A 21996-nucleotide genomic window follows, 5' to 3' on the forward strand; every position below is an offset into this window, starting at 1 on the left:
GAAAACTAAGAACAATTTAAATGTCCTTTAATAAGAGTTTGGTAAAATAAATTGTTATATATATGCTATAGGTATCACTATCCATTAAAAAGAATGAAGTATACTATACATGGTAAATGGAACAATGTCTAAGCTATATTAAATTGAAAAGTTGTAAGATAATATAATTTATATGAATGATATTTAATCTTTGCAAATAAAATTTTATGAGTATGTGTTTATAAATTATATATATATATATTAACATATATTTAGGATTATATATAGAAAAGGATCAGAAGAATGGTGCCCCAATTGTTACTACCTTTAACTTTCTGATAAAAATATAATGGTCAGACTGAGAATATAAATAATAATGAAAGTCTTTTCAAACATTAAATAAAGTTAGCATATAACTTTTTAAAGAGCCTACCAATCTTGAAGAGATAATGACCAAATAAATAAAATGCATATTCTTTTCTATAGTTTAAAGATAAATGTCCTTACCATTATTCAGAATACAGTAGTCCGTCCTTATCAGTGGGGAATACATTCCAAGACCCCTGGGGAAAGTCTGGAACTGTGAAGAGTCCTGAACCCTATATATAGTACATTTTTTCTGAACCCTATATATAGTATGTTTTTCTTACATATATATATATATGTGTGTGTGTGTTTATACTATATATAGTATGTTTTTTCTTAGACATACATTCCTATGATAAAATTTAATTTGTAAATTAGGCATAGTGAGAGACTAGTAACAGTAATAAAAAAGAGCAACTATATAACAATATACTATAATAATTGTTATGTGAATGTGGTTTCTCTCTAGATATTTTATTGTACTATACTCACCCTTCTTGTGATGATGTGAGATGATAAAATGCCTGCATGAGGAGACGTAGGCATTGTGATGTAGTGTCAGGCTACTGTTGACCTTTTGAAAATATGTCAGAAGGTCATCTGCTTCTGGACTACAGTTGGCCAGTTGACTGTGGGCAACGGAAACCATGGACAGAGGGGGACTACTATAATATAGTATGAAACTTTGCTCATTAGTAAGGGCCTAAGTTGATATTAAAACTTTTTGTAGGATAAAATGGTATTTTCTAAGTTTTATTTGATTTTCTACTGTAAAGTAGGTGTAAATACTAATATATGCACTCAGAATTTACTTATAGGAAGATTAGTTTCTTAAAAGAACGTATTTACAGTCTTTAAGAATTTCCTTCATTTTATTTTAGCTTAAAACAATAGAAACCCTATTGGGCAGTACAACCAAAATTGGAGATGTGATTATTCTTGGAATGATAACCCAATTAAAAGAGGTAAGTTAAACTTAAGCATTAAATTTTTATTTTCAGCCTTGTAATTGATGAAATGTCAGCTACATAAGGCATTTCTATAGAGGGTGCAGGAATGTATTCTTCATTTAAGGTTTTTACCTCACTCACCAAGTAACCTTTTCATCTGTGTTTGGTTTCTGGAGTAGACATAAGAAGGAGGGTCTTACCTAGGCCACCAGTTTGTGTAGCCTGAAGTTGGGCTCTCAGTGGCCTCTGGTTGAACTGAGAGCAATGGGTTTCTGAGCATGCAGAGCTGCTGACCACATCCTGGTCCCTTGCAGACTCTGTTGACTCTCTTAGGTGAGGCACCTGGTGAGGCCCTTCTTATGGTGGCCAGCGAGTGACCTGTGAGCCATCTCTTGACTTGCAGTGGTCATCCTCAGGCACCTGTGAGGAATTCTGAGTCTCCATTAAGTGATTAGTCTGAGGTCACCAGTCTAGTAAATGGAAAATCCTGTACTAGGAGTTGCTACGAGGAATTGCTGATTTTTTAAAATCCACTGGACTTTCTACTATCTTCTGTTGTTAAAATTTCAGTATTTTAATTTTGTCATAGTATTCATTTTTATATGAATGTGGATATATTTCTTTTATTTTTTTTTTTAGGGAAAATTTTTTCTGGAAGATCCTACAGGAACGTTACAACTAGATCTTAGTAAAGCTATATCCTTCACTTTTATTTTTTTTAAGTCTATATTACATGAATTGGGGAAGTTGTATATCATTCTCAACTTGACGTAATTGAGATCTTGGTGTAATTTCCATATGGTTGATGATGTAGGAATCTAGAGACAAAAATCGTTAATTCTCCCTTATTTGGAGAATGCAGACAAATTACTGAGGAAGTTTATAACATGCTAAGAATGATTTATACTGTCAGCGTTACCAGGCTATATCTTAGAGTCAGACATGGGTACATTCAAACTTAAAATTTTTTAAGCTGTGATCTATTCAGTTTCAAACGTGAAGTCTTTGAATTTAGTACTTAGAAGTCCTGTTGGGCTCAGAATATATGTTGTCTTTACCACCACCTTAAGCATAGAAATAGAATTATTTTCCTCAACTATTGTATACCAGTTCCACAGTGGTTTATACACAGAGTCATGCTTTGTCTTAGCAGAAGGTAAGTCAGTTTACTTTTTTCCTGTCCTCCTCCTCATTCTACAGGAAAACCGTTTCCACTTATATGTTTATTTTAACATTGATTATGAGTGCATACTTTGACAACATTAAATAATTTTAGACTGCTAATGGCCATGGAGCTTCTTTTTAGGATGATGAAAATATTCTGAAATTAATAGTGATGGTTGTTCAACTCGTGAATATACTAAAAACCACTGAATTGTATACTTTTAAAGCGTGAATTGTATGATATGTGAATTATATCTCAATAAAATTTTAAAAAGGCAGATTTTACAAAGGGTCATTAAATGAAACATTTCCTTATCTGTGTACCTTATCTCTCTGTAGTCTGTCATGTATTGTGAAATTAAAAAGTGAAAAGTTTTACTTCTCATCTATTTCTATTTCATGCACTTTTTAAAATAGAATTGAGGCTATCTCTGGATCTGAAATTGTTCTGTAGCTCCGTGGGCCTGGCCACTGCTATAGTTAGAAGATGAGATGATAGCCTAGCATTACTGCTTTATGTTTCATAGTTTTGTCCTTTCAAACAAGGAAAATTGGATGAATGAAAGTGATTTGTTACTTATCTTTTTCCAGGTTGGTTTGAAGATCAAGTATTTCATGTCAGTGCCTTTGGATTTCCACCCACTGAACCTTCTCGTACTACTAGGTATAAAAATGTTTGACTTAAACTCTGTAAGGAATTTTGTAATATTGGCAGTAATGAATGTAAGATTGTGTGTCATGTCTCAGTGATTACAAGGCCTCAGGCTTTGTGTCAGAATGCAAAGAGCAATGGCAAGGGAGAGAGTTTGAAGACTGGGATTTATGCATAACTGAAAACTAGCAGATTAACTCCAGATTAGTTTAAGTGTCTCTGTACTTTGCTTTAACTGGGAAGGATTTCCAGTCTACCTGTCCTGCTTATCTATAGGATTAATGACAAGTTCGACTGAAATATAAGATAGGAAAACAGAAGGATATAATTCCCATGTCAATATGAAGTTCTTATTTTTATATTCTACTGATGAGTGAAAGTTACAACATGCAGATTATATAGCTCTTTAATACAAGTGAAAGCATCATAATAGAGCTATGCCAAAAGGATCTTCTCTGAGAGGAGTGAGTTCCCTGTCACCTGAGGTATTTGACGAGAGACTGAATGAAGTTGGTGGTGGCCTATGGGTTGAATGTGGCTGTAGACCCTTCTTTTTCCTTTGAGGTGTTAAAACACATTTTAAACTAATTCCTAATGTTTGTTTAGGAGGAGATGTCTCTTGAAAGTCTAGATTTCTAAATTCTCTTAAATAATATCTGGCACCATGGCATCTGGATTCTTACTTGGCTACAGCTATACTGTAGTGATTGCCCACTTTGTGGAGAGTGTGTATGTGCACTTAGCTCATGCCCAGTCAGCCTCAACTGGCTGCTGTTTTGATATTTAGTGTTACCGTCCCGAAGGCTGTAAGCATTTGTATTTGCTACCTCTGGGGGAATTAATGTTGCTTTCTAATCTTGAGATTCTGTGATGATCATGAAGATTTCAAGAAGAATTACAGTTTTAGTCCTAGTATACCTGCATAAAGTTGGGATGCAAAGGCCCCATTTGCTGGCTGGGAGTCACGGGCAGGACAGCCTTTGCATGCAGCCCCTCTTCCTGGTGAAGTAGCCAGGGAATAGTGCTGGCCATGCTGAGGAGAATATGAGCCCTCATTGAGCCAGCTCACTTTTAAGTGAATGCTTTTAGTGCAGGTTTGTGGCTTTTTACAACATGGTAGGTTTTCTTTGTAATATAATTAAAGCAAAATTATTGTTGTCATGGTGTTTTAATTTCATACAAGCTTCAAAATTACTACTTTTGAATGAGAGGTATAATCAAGCAAGCTGGCCATGAATATTACCATTAAGTTTCAGTTTAGCCAAAGGATCATCACTGTAATATGCCAAATGACTTTCCATTTAAATCATGCCATTTTCTCTAAACTGTACTGTTTTTTGTGTGTTTAGTACACAAGAACTGATACAGGGTGTCATAAAGTATATTGAAATAAAATAATCATTTTATTCCTGTTAGGATTCTAAGTTACTTTTCTCTTAAAATACCTTCAAAACAAAACTCAAAAGTCTGTGGCTTGGTGGTAGTCAGTATTCAACAACAGATATTTTGCTGAGTACTCTTTTATGTAAAATATTGTCTTAGGGATATGAATAAACCTACAACACAGTCCCAACCCAGAAGGATTTACACTGACCTAATTGCTTTTGCACCAGTGCATGTTTATTATATAATTTTTTTAGGATACAGATATGCTAAGACTTTATTGCCATCTTGCTAAATCTTTCACTGGTATAGGGTATGTGAATTGTCCTGAACCCAAGGTGTTGTTATTCCTAGAATAGTCTTCCTTTTCAGATTTGAAAACTTAAGATAATAGGCCTTCCCCTTGCTTCTGTCTTTGCACCCTACATTCCAGGAGCCCAGGATGGAAGATGTTAGTAAGGCTTTTCTGAGCTTTAATTCTCAAGAATCAGCTTACTGCATATTTCTTTCTGTGATGCTCTGGTTTATGTTTGGATATATACCTAATTAAAGTCATCGTGCAATCTTATCAGCTTATTGTATTCCTTTGATAACTGCAAGATGATCATACCTTTGAAAATGCCAAGTTGGTGGCAACAATACCAATAACAGCTGCCATGTCTGAGTGCTCACAATTTACAAAGCCATGTACCCTAAGGGGTTTCTGTACATTACCGCCTTTAGTCCTTCTAGTAGCCATGTGCAGTAGATATGAGTCTAGTCACTTTACATTTGAGGAGACTTGGGTTAAGAGGTTGAGTAACCTGTCCAAAATCACAAACTTGTTAGAATCAGAAATGTGTTTTGATGCCAAGATTTCTGATGCCAGCCATTATGCTGCATTGGAAAGGTAGTTGAGTCATTAAAAATAAAGTGTTTTCATATTATGCATGTAGTATATATATGATTGCAAAAAAATTAGGAAATATATAAAGGCACAAAAAAGAATCACCTGTAATTCCACCAAGCATAGAGAAACACTGTTAACATTATTTTATATATGTTTTTTCTGTTTTATGTACAGACATACATATATAGTAGATACTGCTCATTATCCACAGATTCTCACAAAACTTTATTTGTAACCCCAAAATCAATAATCATGATGCTTTAGCAGCCATATGTTGACATGCACAGAACAGCAAAAAATTTGAGTTGTCCCTCAGGCAACCAGCTGAGCTTGAACCTGGAGATGCTGTGTGGTCTCAGCTTAGTGCAGAGATGGTGGGGAGCAGTGCAGGCAGGAAGTTCAGGCTCTGGCCCTTGGAGAGGGTTTGAAACCTAACATTGGCACCAGTTACTGGGAGGGCCTCAGGCAAATTACCTAACACTTCTAAACATTCACCTTGTTTTTTCTTCTAAAATAAAGACAGTAGGACCTACCAAGATGACTTTATTTTTTTGGAGGGGGAGAGTTTAAGATTATTGTAATCTGAGAAATGTCTGTTTATGTATATATTTTTCTTAGGAACAAGGGTTCAGTATTCCCTAAGGCAGTGTTTGCAGTGACTGTGTAGAACATAACTACAGTGAATAACAAGAATCAATTATATATATGTAGAGAAAGAATTTCTTGTTACATGTGAATACACAGGTCTATATTTTCTTTTTTGATGTTAAAAATGGGCACATAAGTTGCTTTGTAACCTGCTTCATTTAATAACATTCAATCATTACCACAAAATACTGTTTTATTACATGATTTATGACATTCAGCATTTTGAGCACATACTGCATTGCCAGGCTTTGTGCTGGGTGTCGGGTGGGGGAGGTAGACATTGAACAGTCACCCAAATAATTAACTGATTACAAATTTGATAAGTTCTACAAAGGAGAAATGCAGGGTCTTACAAGAGTGTATAGAGGCTGAATCCAACCTCTGTTAGGGTCCTCAGGAGGCTTCTCCAGGGTGGTAACATTTAAGTTGGGAACTGCAGGATGGTCATGGTGAAGAGTGGGCAAGAGCAGTGGAGGCCGGGGACCATAGATAACCCCAATTTCCTACAGACCCTTTTTTTTTCTGGCCCCCTGCTCCTGACCCTTTTTTGACAAGTTTCAAGGTTCTCTCCTTAAAGGAATTTTTACAATTCTGGCATATATGTTAGTTTTTATAGACATTCTTAATTCCTTAGGACACATTTCTAGAAGTGGAGTTGTTTGGTCAAATAGATAGCTCTTTCTTTGAAAACTTTCATTAGATATTATTCAAACTGGGTATCCATTTATCCTGCTTTCAGTGACATAGGGAATTATAATTTAATATTTACTTTAGTAAGTTTGAAAAGGATAAAGCCTATTAAGTATTTTATTTACTGCTTCTCTATTGCTTTTCCTCATTTTAGAACATTTCAATAAACTTGTTTGATTTTTAAGTGCTACAAACAGTACATTTTCATGGTACTGTTTACATTGATGGGAAAGTAATCTCAGGAGACAGAAAGAAGATAAATTTTTAAAAGTATTAGAAACTTATCTACAACAGAATATAGGATAGTATATACTAAATAATTATGGGAAAGTAGCCTCAGTAGATAGAAGATAAAAAATTTTATATTATAAATATATAATAATATGTAATGTGATATAATAAATATGTCACAATTACCTAGGGCATACTATGGAAATATTAATTTTTTTGGAGGGCCTTCTAATACATCTGTGAAGACTTCTGCAAAGCTAAAACAACTAGAAGAGGAGAATAAAGATGCCATGTTTGTGTTTATATCTGATGTTTGGTTAGACCAAATAGAAGTGTTGGAAAAACTTCACACCATGTTCTCTGGTAGGTGTCATTTATTTCTATTTTTTTTTTAACTCTTATGAGAGGTCATGTCTTAAATTCTTATAAAATGTATCTTTTGAGTAGTCTATTTTTAAAAATCTGATTCAGGAGTGAGGTGTTTTAAATGAGTTCATCTTAAAGCCTTAAATTTTTACATTTGAAAGATAACTGTGTGTTTTTTTGTGATAATCCTAAGTATAGTCTTAGTGGGTAAGAGCCTGGGTTTTGGAGTCTGACAGAACTGGTTTAAATCGCAGCCTAATACATTGGGCAAGTTACTTATTCTCTTTCTTAGCTTATAGAGAGATATTATGAGGCTCAATTAAGCTATTGCAGGGTCTGGCCATAGTAAGTGCCCAATAAATGGTACTATAGTTATTATTATCTGAAAATAACAAGTTATAAAAATAGTGTAAATTTTTATTATTAAAAACTCATAATTATTAAAGGTTTTCTTTTTAACCTAATTTCTAGACTAGAAAAGTAATGTTCATTTATTCTCTTATTTTGAGGTTATTCACCAGCACCACCAACTTGCTTTATTCTGTGTGGTAATTTTTCATCTGCACCATATGGAACCAATCAAATTCAAGCTTTGAAAGGTATTGAGGTTCTATTGAATAAGTGTTTCTACATTTATATCAAACTAAGTTGATAAGAAATGATCTATAATATTTTAGTTTAAAAAAATGTAGGGTTGTATCTAATAAAATTTAATTTTTATCTTCAATATATGCAAATTAAATTTAACATCCCTTTAAAATTTTAGATTCCTTAAAAACTTTGGCAGATATAATATGTGAATATCCAGGTATTCACCAAAGGTAATGACTTCTACTGCTATATTTTTTTATATAACCAAAACTGTTTAACTTTAAGAAAAATGAATTTTGTTTAATATCAGTGATTATTAAGAAATGAATGGAAGAAAAAGAGTACAGTGAAATTTGAGAAAATTAGTACAGTGAAGAGATACATCATCACATCATGACAATATATGTTACTCTGTACTAGAGATTTATAATGAGAAGAACTAAAAGGAAGAGTGATAATTTTAACCATATTTGTAATTTCTTGGTGACATTAAGAGTCAAGAACTGCACTCTTCATTATAATAGTGACTGGCCACATGTGTCTCTTTAAACTTAAATTATTTAAAATTAAATAAAATTTAAAATTCTGTTACACCAGCCACAGATCAAGCACTCATTAATTGGACAATGGAGATGTAGAAATCTCCATCATTGCAGAAAGATTTATTGGACAGTGTTCGTTTGGAGACTTTTATTAGTTCATTTATTAAAATATGTGAAATTAAAAATTTTTTAAAAATTCATTACTTAACTAAATGTAATCATTTGTTTTGTAATTGTTGGATAGTGTTGCAATAATATATATATTTTTAATGAATTTTGTTATAGTAGTCGTTTTGTGTTTGTACCTGGTCCAGAGGATCCTGGATTTGGTTCCATTTTACCAAGGTAAGTTTTATTCAGATTTTTACAACAGTAAAGGAGATCTTACAGAATTTAAAAGTCTATACTGTTTCACATAAATTGTTTTTATAGGCCCCCACTTTCTGAAAGCATCACTAATGAATTCAGACGAAGAGTACCATTTTCAGTTTTTACTACTAATCCTTGCAGGTAAGTATTAGGATTTTGTGTTATGCCTTTTTTCCTTTCATTTAAAAATTCACTTGATTCTTAAAATTTGTCTCTAAATTTGACTGTTACAGGATAAATATATAATTTTATTTTCGGTTTCTCTAAACTTTGAAAATATTTTTAACTATATTTAAATAATTGACTAATAATGAATTTAGAAGCTTGAATAATGGATGGGGATTTTAAAATAGATATTCTCATTATACATCCCTTAAAAAGAGTCACAGTGAAGGAATGAAACAATTCACACTTGCTGTATGTGCCAGTTACTGTAATCATCGGCTCTTACTGAGGGAGATACCCTCAGTCCTCGGTACTCCTTTCTTCTTCTGCCTATGTTCACTCCTGGAGTGACCTCTTCCAGTCCTATGGCTTTCAGTGCCATCTGTGCATGGACAGCCCCCACATCTGTGTCTCCACCCAAGCTTTCCTCCCAAACTCCAGACTCAGGCATCCAGTTGTCTGCTTTATCCCCTTTGGATGTCTAACAGACAACTTCAAACTGAACTTCTGATCTTCCTCCCTTGTCCCCCCTGACCTGTTCTGGTGCTTTCCTCATCATAGCTTATGGCACCTTTATTTTTCCAATCACTCAGGCCAAAAACTTTGGGGTTTTTCTCATAAGTAGGACTCAGGTAGTCCTTCAAAAATTTGAAGGAAAACTTCAAAAGCTAGCCATAATCTGGCTGCCTCTCTACAACTCCACCTCTGTGGCCCTCTACCATCTTCTTTAACCTGGATTACTGTAATAGCCTCCTGGCTGGTCTCTAGCTTCTACCCATGCCCATCTATAGTCTATTCTTCACACTGTGTCAGAGTGGTCCTTTAAGTTGTAAGACACATCATGCCCCCCTTACTGATCCTGAGAGGTGGAACCCCTCCTGTCATTCAGTAACAGCTCATACCCTTGCAATGGTAGTCAGGGCTCTGTGTGATCTGGCTACCTATTCCTTCTCTCATTTCCTTTCCTCCTGCTTTCTCTTCTCATTTATTTCAGCCACTCCAGTGTCCTCTCTGTTCCTCAAACATGCCAGGCATGCTCCATCTTAGGACCTCTGCTTTACATGTTGCCTCTGGCTACAGTTTTCTTTTTCTGTGTCTCTGCTTGACTCTATCCATCTTTCAGGTCTGTGCTCAAATAATGCTTCCTTATGAGTCCTACCTGTTCTGATCATCCTGTTTAATACTGCAGCCTTCTAAACCTCTCTGCACAAATGATTCTTTTTAGCCTCTTTCCTTTTCCCATACACTTAATCATCTTCCACATACTATGTAATTATTATGTTTATTATTTGTATTCTATGACCTCCCTCCCCCTATTAGATTGACTGAGGGCTGGAATATTTTTGTTTTGTTTACTCATCACTGGAATAGTGCCAAACACAGAGTAAGAGCCCAACAAGTTATTGTTGATGAATGGATTGAATAGATTCTGGTTAAATTTTTGCCTGTGGTGAACAATGGAAAGTGGGAATAGCTTTGTATTACAAGGCATTTTATATTTTAAATTATCTCCTATTTTTTTCTGAAGAAGTAAAATTCAACTATTGTTTTCATTTCAGAATTCAGTATTGTACACAAGAAATTATTGTTTTTCGTGAAGACTTGGTGAATAAAATGTGCAGAAACTGTGTCCGTTTTCCTAGTAGCAATCTGGATATTCCTAATCATGTAAGTTAAGAGTCTTCCTTATTAAACTGTGCTATATATTAGATTACATAAAATTTTTGCATGCCTCTTAATAATTTGCCTTTTATGTTTGTTTATGGTCCACAGTAACTTGAACATACTTTTATCAATAAGTTAAGTTTTGTTACTAAGTCAGTGTTTCTAAACTTCCTCAGGGAAATATCCCTTAATAGGCAGAGGAAAGGCCAGAATAAGGAGAAAATCCTCTGAAGTTTTTTGTTTTTGCCTTTAAAATTCATAAATCTTACATTGTACATCAAAATATATGCATATGTTTTATTAAAATACTTGCTTATTAAATATTTCACATGATATGTCCACATCAGGAAAATGTGTAGTGTTCGTCTTGTAGCTTTGACACTCTCTGACATAGAATTATCAATGCCTGATTAAACATACCCCTATTTGAGAAGTATGAAAGTAGATCATACAGAGCATTTTTAGTATTTATAATGTTTAAAGCTTAGATAGGCTAAATATCTACTCTTGGCATTACTCAAACTATGGAATTATTTTTAGACAGACATAACTAATTGTGATTATTATACAGCTATAAGTACAATTGCTCCAATATGACTATTTAGGGGACTAGCTTTATGGCATAGGGTATTAAATGAAAACTCATAGATTTTTCCTAAAATACAGAATAGTTCATTTCACTTCATATCAGTATTTCCCAAAGCTCTGTGATACAAAGTTTCCCTGGTTGTTTCTCAAATTTTCTAAGTCCTTTTGGTTATTGATAGTTAACTACAAGTTGTTTCTTTGCTATTTTGTTATTTCAACTTTTACAGATGAACTGAAGTTTGTTTCTTATCACTTTTTTGTAGTTTGTAAAGACTATCTTATCCCAAGGACATCTGACTCCTCTACCCCTTCATGTCAGCCCAGTATACTGGGCATATGACTATGCTTTGCGAGTGTACCCTGTTCCAGATCTCCTTGTCATCGCAGACAAATATGATCCTTTCACCTTGACTAATACTGAATGCCTCTGCATAAATCCTGTAAGATGTAGTTAACGTTATATAGTCAGTTTGTCAAGATTAGTGTGTTACTTCGCTAAATTTAAAATATATGCTTAATGAAATTATGGTTGGAGTAAAAATATATTACTAATGAAATGCTGAATTAATTAGGTATACACAGGAAGTTCATAAACTTTCAGTATAGTGTGTGACTGTAAAGTAATGTGACTTTCTAAGAAAAAAAAAAAGCTTATAAATCTAAGAGTATTTTCCCCTTCAAAATAACTACTTACCTCGGGATTCCTTTCTGAGAACTGCTTCCAGAGCCTGTATCCCATTCTCTTTAAACATATTGATGGTACTTACTCTTTGAGGATGATTCTGAAAATCTAAGCCTAATGAACATGGAAATTCATATTGAGACACATTTCGTGTTTATGTAGAACCTTGAAATTGCTGCAGAATCTTGAAGTTGCTTCAGAATTTCTACAGATGATTGACTTTTCTAACTTGGGGAGTAAATACTGCATAAACGCTGTTGATGTCAAACCGAATTATCTTCACTAGTGATTTTTTAATCTGTATACTTGATTCTTGCAAATGTTAGATCTTAATACTTTGTTTTATCTAGGTTATCTCTAGAAATACCATGCTTTACTATTGGTTACTACTTTCCTCAAATGCATACTTTGTTCAGCTTTCTTTAAGACAGGGTTTCTCAATGTGGAAGTATTGACATGTTGGACTAACTAACTCTTTACTGGGGGCCCATCCTGTGCACTGCAGGATGTTTACCAGCTTCCTAAGCTTCTAACCAATAGAGGCCAGTCACAGCCCTCAGTCATAACAGTCAAAAATGTCTTAGGATCTTTGCCAAATGTCCCCTGGAGGACAAAATTGTCCCCTCGTTAAGAACTGCTCTAAGGACAAGCATAGTTCTTATTTGGTTTCACTGTTTGAAATTTGTGGCCTAGTTTTTGTACAATCTTTATACACATTACAGTATTCTTTCCAAAGGAGGCCATTGCCTTATTTAACTCTTTGGGCATTCTCACAGTTAATACCTTATTTGCGAACACCTTATTTGTACATACATTTTTCCTTTCTCATCCTGTAGGTGACTAAACAGCCACCTCCTACACATCATTGTATCTTTTTTTTTTTTCACCTTATTATGCCTTTTGGGCAAGTCCTAAACTTGCTTTTGACATTGCTTCTCCCTTCTTGATAGAAACTCCCATTAAATAAGTGCCTGCAGTGGGCCATGCCTTGGGTTAGTGCCAGGGGCACAAAAAGACTGAAAAGACTGAGTCTCTGCTCTAGTTTCATAGTGGACAGACAATTGTATGTGTGATTACTGCTCAGTTGCTTTGGGGCACATTGGAAGGCATCAAACCCAGATTTTTACTAGGGAGAGGGGCGGGAAAGAGTTCTTGAACATGATGTTTAAGATCTCATATGCATATTTAGTATCATACAGTATTGTTTCTTATAAGCAGAGCTGCTTCTAAGCATTTCAGTCACATGTTAGCATAAGACTGTCTAGCCAATGTGAAAGATTTTTGCTTCAAGTGGAGATATTTTATAGTAGTACCTTCTCTATAAAGATCAGGCTGAAATGTATCTCATTACTTTATAGTCACACCTTATAACTTGAACTTTATTTTTAAGTCATGATCAAGGAATTTGATTCTAAAATTAGGAGTTCCTTATTAAAAGTTCAGTGATTATTCACTTACCCTGCTTTTCTCCCAAAGGGCTCTTTTCCAAGAAGTGGATTTTCATTCAAAGTTTTTTATCCTTCCAGTAAAACAGCAGAAGATAGGTAAGTGTGCCCACAGAAATAGCAAGGAAGAGCTGTCTCTTGTAGTTATATCGCTAGAACTCAGATGTTCTGTAGGTGTGTTGAGGTTTCTAAAAATGTCTGCAGTGGCCCATTGGGAATGTTCCAGGCTGAACTTAATGTGGTCATGCTGTGTGACATAGAATAGTATGTACTTCATGAAACATTTATGGTTAAATAGATCAAGACTGTTTTCTGAGGGAAATCTCACACCAGCTATGGAGGTAGGCTAGTTCTCTTGGAGGCCAATTCCTGATGATGATTTTTGTATGCTAAGTGGTTAACCCTGCCCTCCACATGGTTGATTCTCAAAACCTAGGTAATCTGCCTTACATGGGCAGCAAAGAAGTTGGAGGTGGGGAGCTGGGTGTGAGTGTGGTGATAGTGAGGGGTTACGGTTGAGGGGTGGTCTTGGGGAGAAAAGAGAACAGTCACCTGGTAGGTAGCAGATTTCCAAGGGTTATCTATAGACCACCTACATCAGAATTCTCTGGGGTCCTTGTTAAAAATGTTAAGTTCCAGGATCCCACCCAAAATTTTTATCAAATGGCTCTCTAGTTGTAGGGCCCAGGAATATGTATTTTTGATACAATTTCCCTTGGATTCAATTTTTCAGTTAATTGTACTTTGACAAAGTTCCCACCTTTGGTTAAGAACTAATAGCCCAAATAACTGCCTTCCAGATTTTTATTAGGGAATACAGTCTTGAACGTACAACCCAAATGTCTATTTTTTGGCAATTAACATATTTATTCAATTAAAAATCAGTCAATACAAGTACATGATAAAAATTTCAAACAGTGCTTGCAAGTATAAAATTGAAAGGGATAAATACCTCTGCTTCCTAACACTGAAACCATGATTAAGAGTGTCTTATATATTTTCCTTGAAAAAAAAAAATTCTGCATTATTCTTGCTGCTCAATACTCACAGAGTATTGAAGTCCATTCACTTTATGAAGTAGTCTACATTTTAGTCTTGGATTCACTCATTTGACATATATTTAATTCTTCTATTTTAGTTTTGGAAATAGATACTCTCATGAAGGTCTCAGATATTCTAGTCTCATTCTATAAACCTAATGTGTTTGACTTTACCTTAGCCCACACTGAATCCTAAGAAAAAACAAAACTGATTGGAAATGCCTTTAGGTGAAGGCAAGTGCTTTTCTCCAGTCTCACCACTCCCTGTTGTCAGCACCTGGATGCTCCTGAAGGCGTATGATTTTGTGACCCCAGAATTAAGTCACCTCTGAGAACTGTCTGTCTGGGGCATATTTTGTCCACCTTTAGAATGATTTTTGCTGAACTGAGATTTGGTATAAAACTTACTGCTATGAAAACCAATACCAAGAACTTTCAATGGGCCTCAAGACGAGAGAAATATGTGTCCCTGGCAATTGTTCATTTATATTTATCCTAGGGAGACTGAAGTCTTCTAGACCTGCTTTACGTAGCTGCCAGGAAGCAGCCAGATGCAGCCTACCCCTACAGCTGCAGAGCAATTACGAGTGCAGACACTTGGTGTGGCCAGGCTTCATTTTTTCCAACTTGTATTTTCCCCTTACCTGGATTTCCAAATTTACTTACTTTTGTCTTTTTATTACATCTATCTCTGCAAATCATTTTATAGCTGAGCTTTTAAAAATGAATTGGGATATAAATAAGTATAAACTACAGAAGGAAATTAACTGATTTGTTAATTATGAGAGCATAATAAAAAGACACCTCATTTCTTGTAATATTCTGATTGCCATGCAGAATTTGGGTTCTAAGCATTTTATATGGGTTTCTGTGGCAGTTCTTAACTTATAATATTGTATTAGAAGTCACTTATGTGCCTGTCCCTCTTAATTAAAAGTGTCTAGTATACTACTTGACTTGCAGTTGACGCTCAGTTTACTGAGTTGAAATAGTTCATTCTTTTATCTTCTGTGGACTCAGATGCTGAAAAGCCTTAACATAATCTCTAAACTATAATTCAGTATTGATAATCTGAAGAATCTTTTCAGTGCTGGATTAAACAAGTTGATGTATGTTTATTTTTGAGAGAACAGAAAAAAATTTCAAGATATAATGGAATAATTTGGTCTTCCTGATACTTAGGTTTCTACTAAGAAGTCTTCTGTTAGAATATTTGTGAAATCATTTTGTAAAGTTAATCACAGAAATTCAACAAAGTAAATAAGGTTAATCTTATATCAACATGCACTCTTAAATAAAGTTGTTTTATTTGAAAACACGATTACTAGAGATATAGTGGAGAAATATCCATTCTCACACACAGTTGGTCAGAATGAAAAATGGTAAAAACCTTTATGAAGGGCAATTTGACAAGATTTCATAAGATCTAAATTGCACAAACCATCAATTCCATTTCTAGGAATTTATCCTATAGGTACATTTGAACTTATGCATAAAAGTAGGTACAGATGTTTTATTATAATTCTTATAGTAGCAAAACAATTTACATGTATCCATTTAAATGTGTGTACTTATTCAGAACTCTTCTAATTTATTTAAATTTTAAAGCCTAGAAGGGATCATTTAAAAATAACCAATAAATATAATGTATTTATTACTAATTCAAAAAGGTATGGAATAGTGGTCAAAGTAGTCTACCCTTGTTTGTTTGTTTTTAAAGCATATACCCTCAGACGCATGCTCATATGTGATTAGACGATCTTTATAAGGATATGTAATTGCTTCTGGGAGGCAGAAATAGTGTGAGACTGAATTACTTTTTACTGTGTCCCCTTTTGAATTTGGAACAAAATGCATATTTTGACCTATTTTTTAAATTAACCAAATGTTAAGAAAAGTACCATTACAGGTTTCCAAAATGTTTCATTTTATGACTATTTTCTATTTTCAGCAAACTTCAAGGTTTTTGAAATTCTTAAAGACCATCTGAAGAAACAAAATTCATCAATTTTCTGCTTCAATTTATATTTTATGTAATTTTGATATTGTTAACAATAAAATAATGGTAAACTTCAGAAGTTCTGCTTAAATTTATATTTTGTGAAATTTTGATATTATAATAAACATAATAGTACACTTTACAAAATTTTATTGGAAAAGTATAGTTTCTGCATGTAAGATAAATTCTAGCTGAAATAAGCAGGTGATGAGAGGAAACAAAGGGCCAGGCAGTTTATTTGAGCGCAATTCTCGGGTGATATTCCCCCTTCTGGCTATCACAGGCTGGGGAAGTCACACTCAGCAGGGCAGACAGCTGAGTTTTTAAAGAAGGTAGGGGGAGGCAGAGCTTAGATTTACAGCAGTGTGAGGACTGGTTAGCCTAAGGCACATTTTTTCAGGTGGGGAGGGGGCAGCAGCCTGGGACTTTGGCACTTCATCAGTGTCTGACGTGCTCCCCCCTCCCCCCAGTGCCTTCAACCTTACATTGCATATGAAAATACATATAAAGATATTATCACATATATTTGCACTTAAAACCTGAAATTTCATTATTTCTATATTAGTCATACACTAATACTCATTTTAAGAAAAATGCAAGCATTTGAAATTCTCTGAATCATTGTTTTAGGTCCAACTCAGGTTTTTATCACCATGAGTCCTAATGGTATATTCATCAATTTTCAAATTATTTAAATTTCAAGTCACAGAACTTAATTCTAATGATAGTGAAAATCTTTGTTTCAGGGTATCACTGTGATACTCATTTACATAATAATCTTTCAGCACTGGAAATGTAAAAAACAGTCTATAGTTTTTATATGTAGAAGGCATAAGGTTTTCTTTGAAGTAGCATGTTTTGCTATTTGGGGTAATCACCGAACACCATCACCCTTAAGTATCATTTAGTTCATGGTGTTGTTAGGACAGCCCAGAAATAAATCTGAACGAGAGGAAGTTATTAAAGTACAAAAAATGCTTCAAATGTAGTAGTAATCTTAATATTACAAAGAGCCTGGGATGGAAGACTTTTCTTTCAAAGAAAATTAGCTTTCTGGGGAAGAGATACTGATACAAAATAAAAATGACCGTTTGCAGTAAAAAGTCCTCTAGGAAATTTTTTTATTTTGTTATCATGAATCTACAATTACATGCAGAACATTGTTTACTAGGCTCCCCCCTTCACCAAGTCCCCCCCACAATCCCCATTACAGTCACTGTCCATCAGTGTAGTAAGATGCTGTAGAATCACTTCCTCTAGGAAATTTAATCTTAATGTAGTGGTAAGTGAATTAGCAGTTAAGGATGAAGCGGCAATTTGAGATGCACTTCAAGGATGGAAAATTGGGGGAGAATGTTAGAAGCTGGATATTAGAAGAGTAAGATTTAGCTTTAATTTCAAGGATAGCCTAGAAAACTTGATACCAAAAATGAAATCAGGGCTTAAGTTCAAAAGCTACTGGATTGTTGGGAAAAATTTAAACTGGGCCTTGAAAGTGGTAGTGAAATAGGCACTGTAACTGTGGGTCTAATTATGATAACCATAGAGCTCAGTATGAAAGGTGGTGGGTAGAAAGTTATAAATGGAAATTGGATATAAGGTGCCCTCTCATTCATTAAATAATCACTTCTGTATAGATGACCTTTTTGAGATCTTTTTACATTTAATGGCTAACATAGGGAGTAGTTAGGGGTTTGCAAGGCAATTAACTAAGAGCAGATAAACTGCCAGAACCAGACAGTAAGTATTAGAATAAGGTAAGGCAAACTAGAACGAGGCAGGGATCAGCATCATCTGGAAATAAAAGGAAGCAGAGGTCTGAAAGCTGGGACTGCAGAGAGGCAGCACTGAGAGGTTATCCTGGGCTTCTGCTTCGGGGAAAAGCAGAGGTAGCGTGCTCCCTGGCTTGATGTTTTGTCACCTGGAGCGTGGCTGAGCTCACTGCAGAGATGGCTGTGAGGCACTGTCCTTTAAAGGTGCACCTTAGAGCAGAGGCCACATAGACCCCATCGGATGGAAATGGGTAAGATTTCTCCACTTTGAAAAAGGCCAAGGCTTGGTTTGGTCTCAGCGTGGGGAAACCACAGGAACTGGAAAGACCTGAGCACCCAGGTCCCCCTATGGGTGGCGGTCCTGCCGCTGTTCTGCTTGAGCCACTTGTCACCATGTAGGAAGCATGGCCTACTTGGTCATTTTGGAGAACTCTGGATTTTCAGGTAAAGCATCCTTATTTAGCAAACAATCGTGACTAATTTCAATATAGACTGGACTGTGCTCCTGTAGTGCTTTTTCTTCCTTATAACAACAGGAACTTAATCATGTGTTTTGTAAAATATCCCCATTAAGGAAGATGAGTTGGGTGTCAATCATTCACCAAAATCTACTGTGGAATTTCCTCTTAATAGTGGTGGTGGTAGCTCAGAGCAGGCAGGGGAAACTTAAAATGGAATGTTTCATTCTGACCCTGTACACAATATATGTGTTTTCTGTGTAGCGTAGATCCTCATTACATTCAATGGAAACAATACAAGGTGTTCCCTCATTCATCAAATAATTGCTTCTATAAAGATGACCACTTTGAGATATTTTTACATTTAATGGCTTGAAAGATGGGTGCATTCATGGGTAAAGATCTACTTTGATTCTTGTACTTTAGGCTTCATTTTAAAACAGGTTTTCTGAATAAAAAGGGGTAGGCATTGAGGTCAGGGGTTGTAAACCACTTCTAATTATTATCCTTAATAGATGGATCAAATGTTTACTATGCCAGGCAATTTGGTCCCCATTAGTTTAGCCATTACCTTTAATTTATACATGAAGAAAACAGACACAAAGAAGTGAAGTAAGTTGCTCACACGGCTGGTAAAGGTCACGGCGGAGTTGACTGGTTATTTGGAGCCCAGGCATCTCACCCAAATTCTATTGTCCCACTGAGACAGGGACCGTGAGTGTAGTCAGAGTAGGGTGAGGGCCTCCGGAAAAAGACCCCTACCAAAGCTCCATATTAAACAATTAAACAAAGACAGAGTCATGTTAATTCTCTAAAGTAAAATATTAAACTAGGAATATAAGCATTCTTCAGTGAAGATTAGTTAAAACCAAAAAGCCAGGAATAACCTGGCTGGGAATGTTTGAACATCCTCCAGATAAGAAAATACCTCAGCATAGCCCATGTCTTGTTTGTGTCAATTAAATGACTATTGTGAAATTTACTTTAGCCTGCTAAAAGGCTCAGTTTATCTTTAACTTTGCCCAGATGCTGCTTTTCCTCCTCCAGCCCTAATCAAGTCAGTAACTCAGCTCAGCTTGAAAGCAAAACAAGCAGCCTTGACTGATCTGCTCCCAAACCAAGAAACTGCTATTCTGAGAAAGGATCAAAACAGTAAACTTCTTATGTTAACCCCACAAAATAGTTTGGAAAGCCGATAAGAAACTTAGTGTCTTTTTAAAAATAAACACGTAGAGACCATCTGGTGGATCCACCTCCCTAACTCTTGGTCTCTCAACTGCCTATAAATCCCCTAGACAACGCGCCACCACAGACTCTCTTGTCCCCTCCTGGCATAAGCCGGGAGCTCTGTTCTTTCACTTTATAAAAGCCTGTACCTTGCTCTCCTACCTTGACTGTTTGTGAAGCTCATTCATCAGCTTTGTGAACAAGAACCCCGGCATCACCACCTCCCTCTACTTCCTGACTGAACAGAAATTTTCCTTACTCCTCACTACAGAAGCTACACAACACCATCTACCTAGAGCTGTTTTTTAAACTGTGGGTTGAACTCATTAGTGGGTTAAAATTAATGGGTCAGAGCAGAATATAAATTCCACTAAATTAAGTACTGTTTCATGGTACTGTTACTTGTTATGTAGCAGTCGGGAGTTGGCACGTTCTATCACAGCTGTCTCACTTGCTTAAGTCAGTAGGTCTCAGGCCACCTACTGGACTGTCACTTCCCAAGTCTCCTTGCTGGCATATGAAAAAATCGCAAATGCAGTACTTAGGGAAAGAGATGATGAAGCAATTTGTACTAAGAGGTTAATAACTGAGAATGGCTTTAATACATCTTTCTCTCCCAAAAGGCATTCATATTTTAATAAGGGTAGCCTTTCCTCAATGGATGAATTTTAAGGAGGGGCTCATTTGTTTTGGACACAGGAATTTTTCCAAAATGCCACACTGTCTTTTCCCAAAGAGCTTTTGGAAAAGGGATTTCACATAGTTAAGAAATTTGGAGAATATGTTTCTAAGTGATACAACCAATAAGGGGTTAACATCCAAAATATATAAAAAACTCATACAACTCAACACCAAAAAAAACAATCCAATTTAAAACTGGGTAGAGGATCGGAATAGACATTTTGCCAAAGAAGACATACAGGTGGCCAATAAGTACATGAAAAGATGCTCAGCATCACTAATCATTTGGGAAATGCAAATCAAAGCCACAATGAGATAGCACCTCACACCAGTTAGATGGCTATTATCAACAAGACAAGAAATAACTGTTAGTGAGGATGCAAGAAAAAGGGAACCCTCATACACTGCTGTTGGAACTGCAAATTGGTGGAGCCACTGTGGAAAGCAGAGTGGGGGTTTCTCAAAAAATCAGAAGTACCATAGGACCCAGCAATTCCACTTCTGGGAATTTACCTGAAGAAAACAAAATCACTAATCTGAAAAGATACATGCATGCCTATGTTTATCACAGCATTATTCACAAAAGCCCAAGTACAGAAGCAACCTAAATGTCCATCAATAGATCAATGGATAAAAAAGATGTGATATGTATGCACAATGGAATATTACTCACCTATAAAAAAAGAAATCCTGCCATTTGTGACAACATGGATATACCCAGTGGCTATTATGCTAAATGAAATAAATCAGAGTGAGATGAATGCTGTATGATTTCACTTATTTGTGGAATCTAAAAGCAAAACAGATGAGCAAACAAGCAAAACAGAAATAGACCCAAACACAGGGAAGGAGTGGTGGTTGATATAAGGGAGAAAGGTGAAGGGATGGGGGAAATAGGTGAAGGGGAAAAAAAAAAGTAGAATGTTTGATATCTTGATCTAGGCAATGGTTACATGAGTGTATACACATCAAAACTGATCAAACTGTACACCAAGATTTGTGCATTTTATTGTATGTACCTCAATAAAACAAAAAGAAAACAGGTAGCCAAAAAAAAAAAAGGAAGGAAATAAGAAAAATTGGCAAGTGGAGGGCATGGATGCTTTAGAGAATCTAATGAAAGCTAAGGGAGGCACCTTTACTCCGAAAACCCCATATGTATGCAACTACCCCACACAAAATTTCATATATAATTTCAGAAGGCTCAAGAACCCTGAGTTACTGAAACTTCTGAAATTGTAAACAGCCAGATGTGACTTGTTATTTGTGTAGTAGATGTCTTTATGTTTACAAATGCCTTTAAGACCAGCTTATCCAGAATTTTGAAGTTTCAAAGGTAACTTAAAATAAGTTGAAACCAATCACTGTATGTATATGAACTTAAGGATACAATATAAAAGGGTACAATTTTATACATTTCTTACATGCTTTAAAGATCTAGAATTCATCTTTAT

The 21996-nt window shown here is 35.4% G+C and overlaps 1 protein-coding gene across 2 annotated transcripts in view; it reads left to right on the forward strand.

Annotated features, from left to right (window-relative positions):
- The window catches only part of POLE2 (DNA polymerase epsilon 2, accessory subunit), a 30107-nt gene extending 13401 nt beyond the window's left edge, over positions 1–16706 (forward strand). Inside the window, exons 7-19 of one of the 2 annotated variants that reach the window (XM_073211288.1) lie at positions 1227–1310; positions 1935–1991; positions 2403–2451; positions 3051–3123; positions 7143–7315; positions 7828–7917; positions 8085–8139; positions 8740–8796; positions 8884–8961; positions 10545–10653; positions 11502–11678; positions 13397–13464; positions 16357–16706. In XM_073211288.1, coding sequence (XP_073067389.1) covers positions 1227–1310; positions 1935–1991; positions 2403–2451; positions 3051–3123; positions 7143–7315; positions 7828–7917; positions 8085–8139; positions 8740–8796; positions 8884–8961; positions 10545–10653; positions 11502–11678; positions 13397–13464; positions 16357–16375 — 1089 coding nt within the window. In that variant the 3' untranslated portion in view covers positions 16376–16706. Of the gene's footprint in view, positions 1–1226; positions 1311–1934; positions 1992–2402; positions 2452–3050; positions 3124–7142; positions 7316–7827; positions 7918–8084; positions 8140–8736; positions 8797–8883; positions 8962–10544; positions 10654–11501; positions 11679–13396; positions 13465–16356 lie in introns of both variants that reach the window. The other variant, XM_017675025.3, reaches the window with a different exon arrangement.
- The last annotated feature ends 5290 nt before the right edge of the window (positions 16707–21996 follow it).

This window comes from Manis javanica, chromosome 8 (genome assembly GCF_040802235.1).
Source record: "Manis javanica isolate MJ-LG chromosome 8, MJ_LKY, whole genome shotgun sequence".
NCBI lineage: Eukaryota > Metazoa > Chordata > Mammalia > Pholidota > Manidae > Manis > Manis javanica.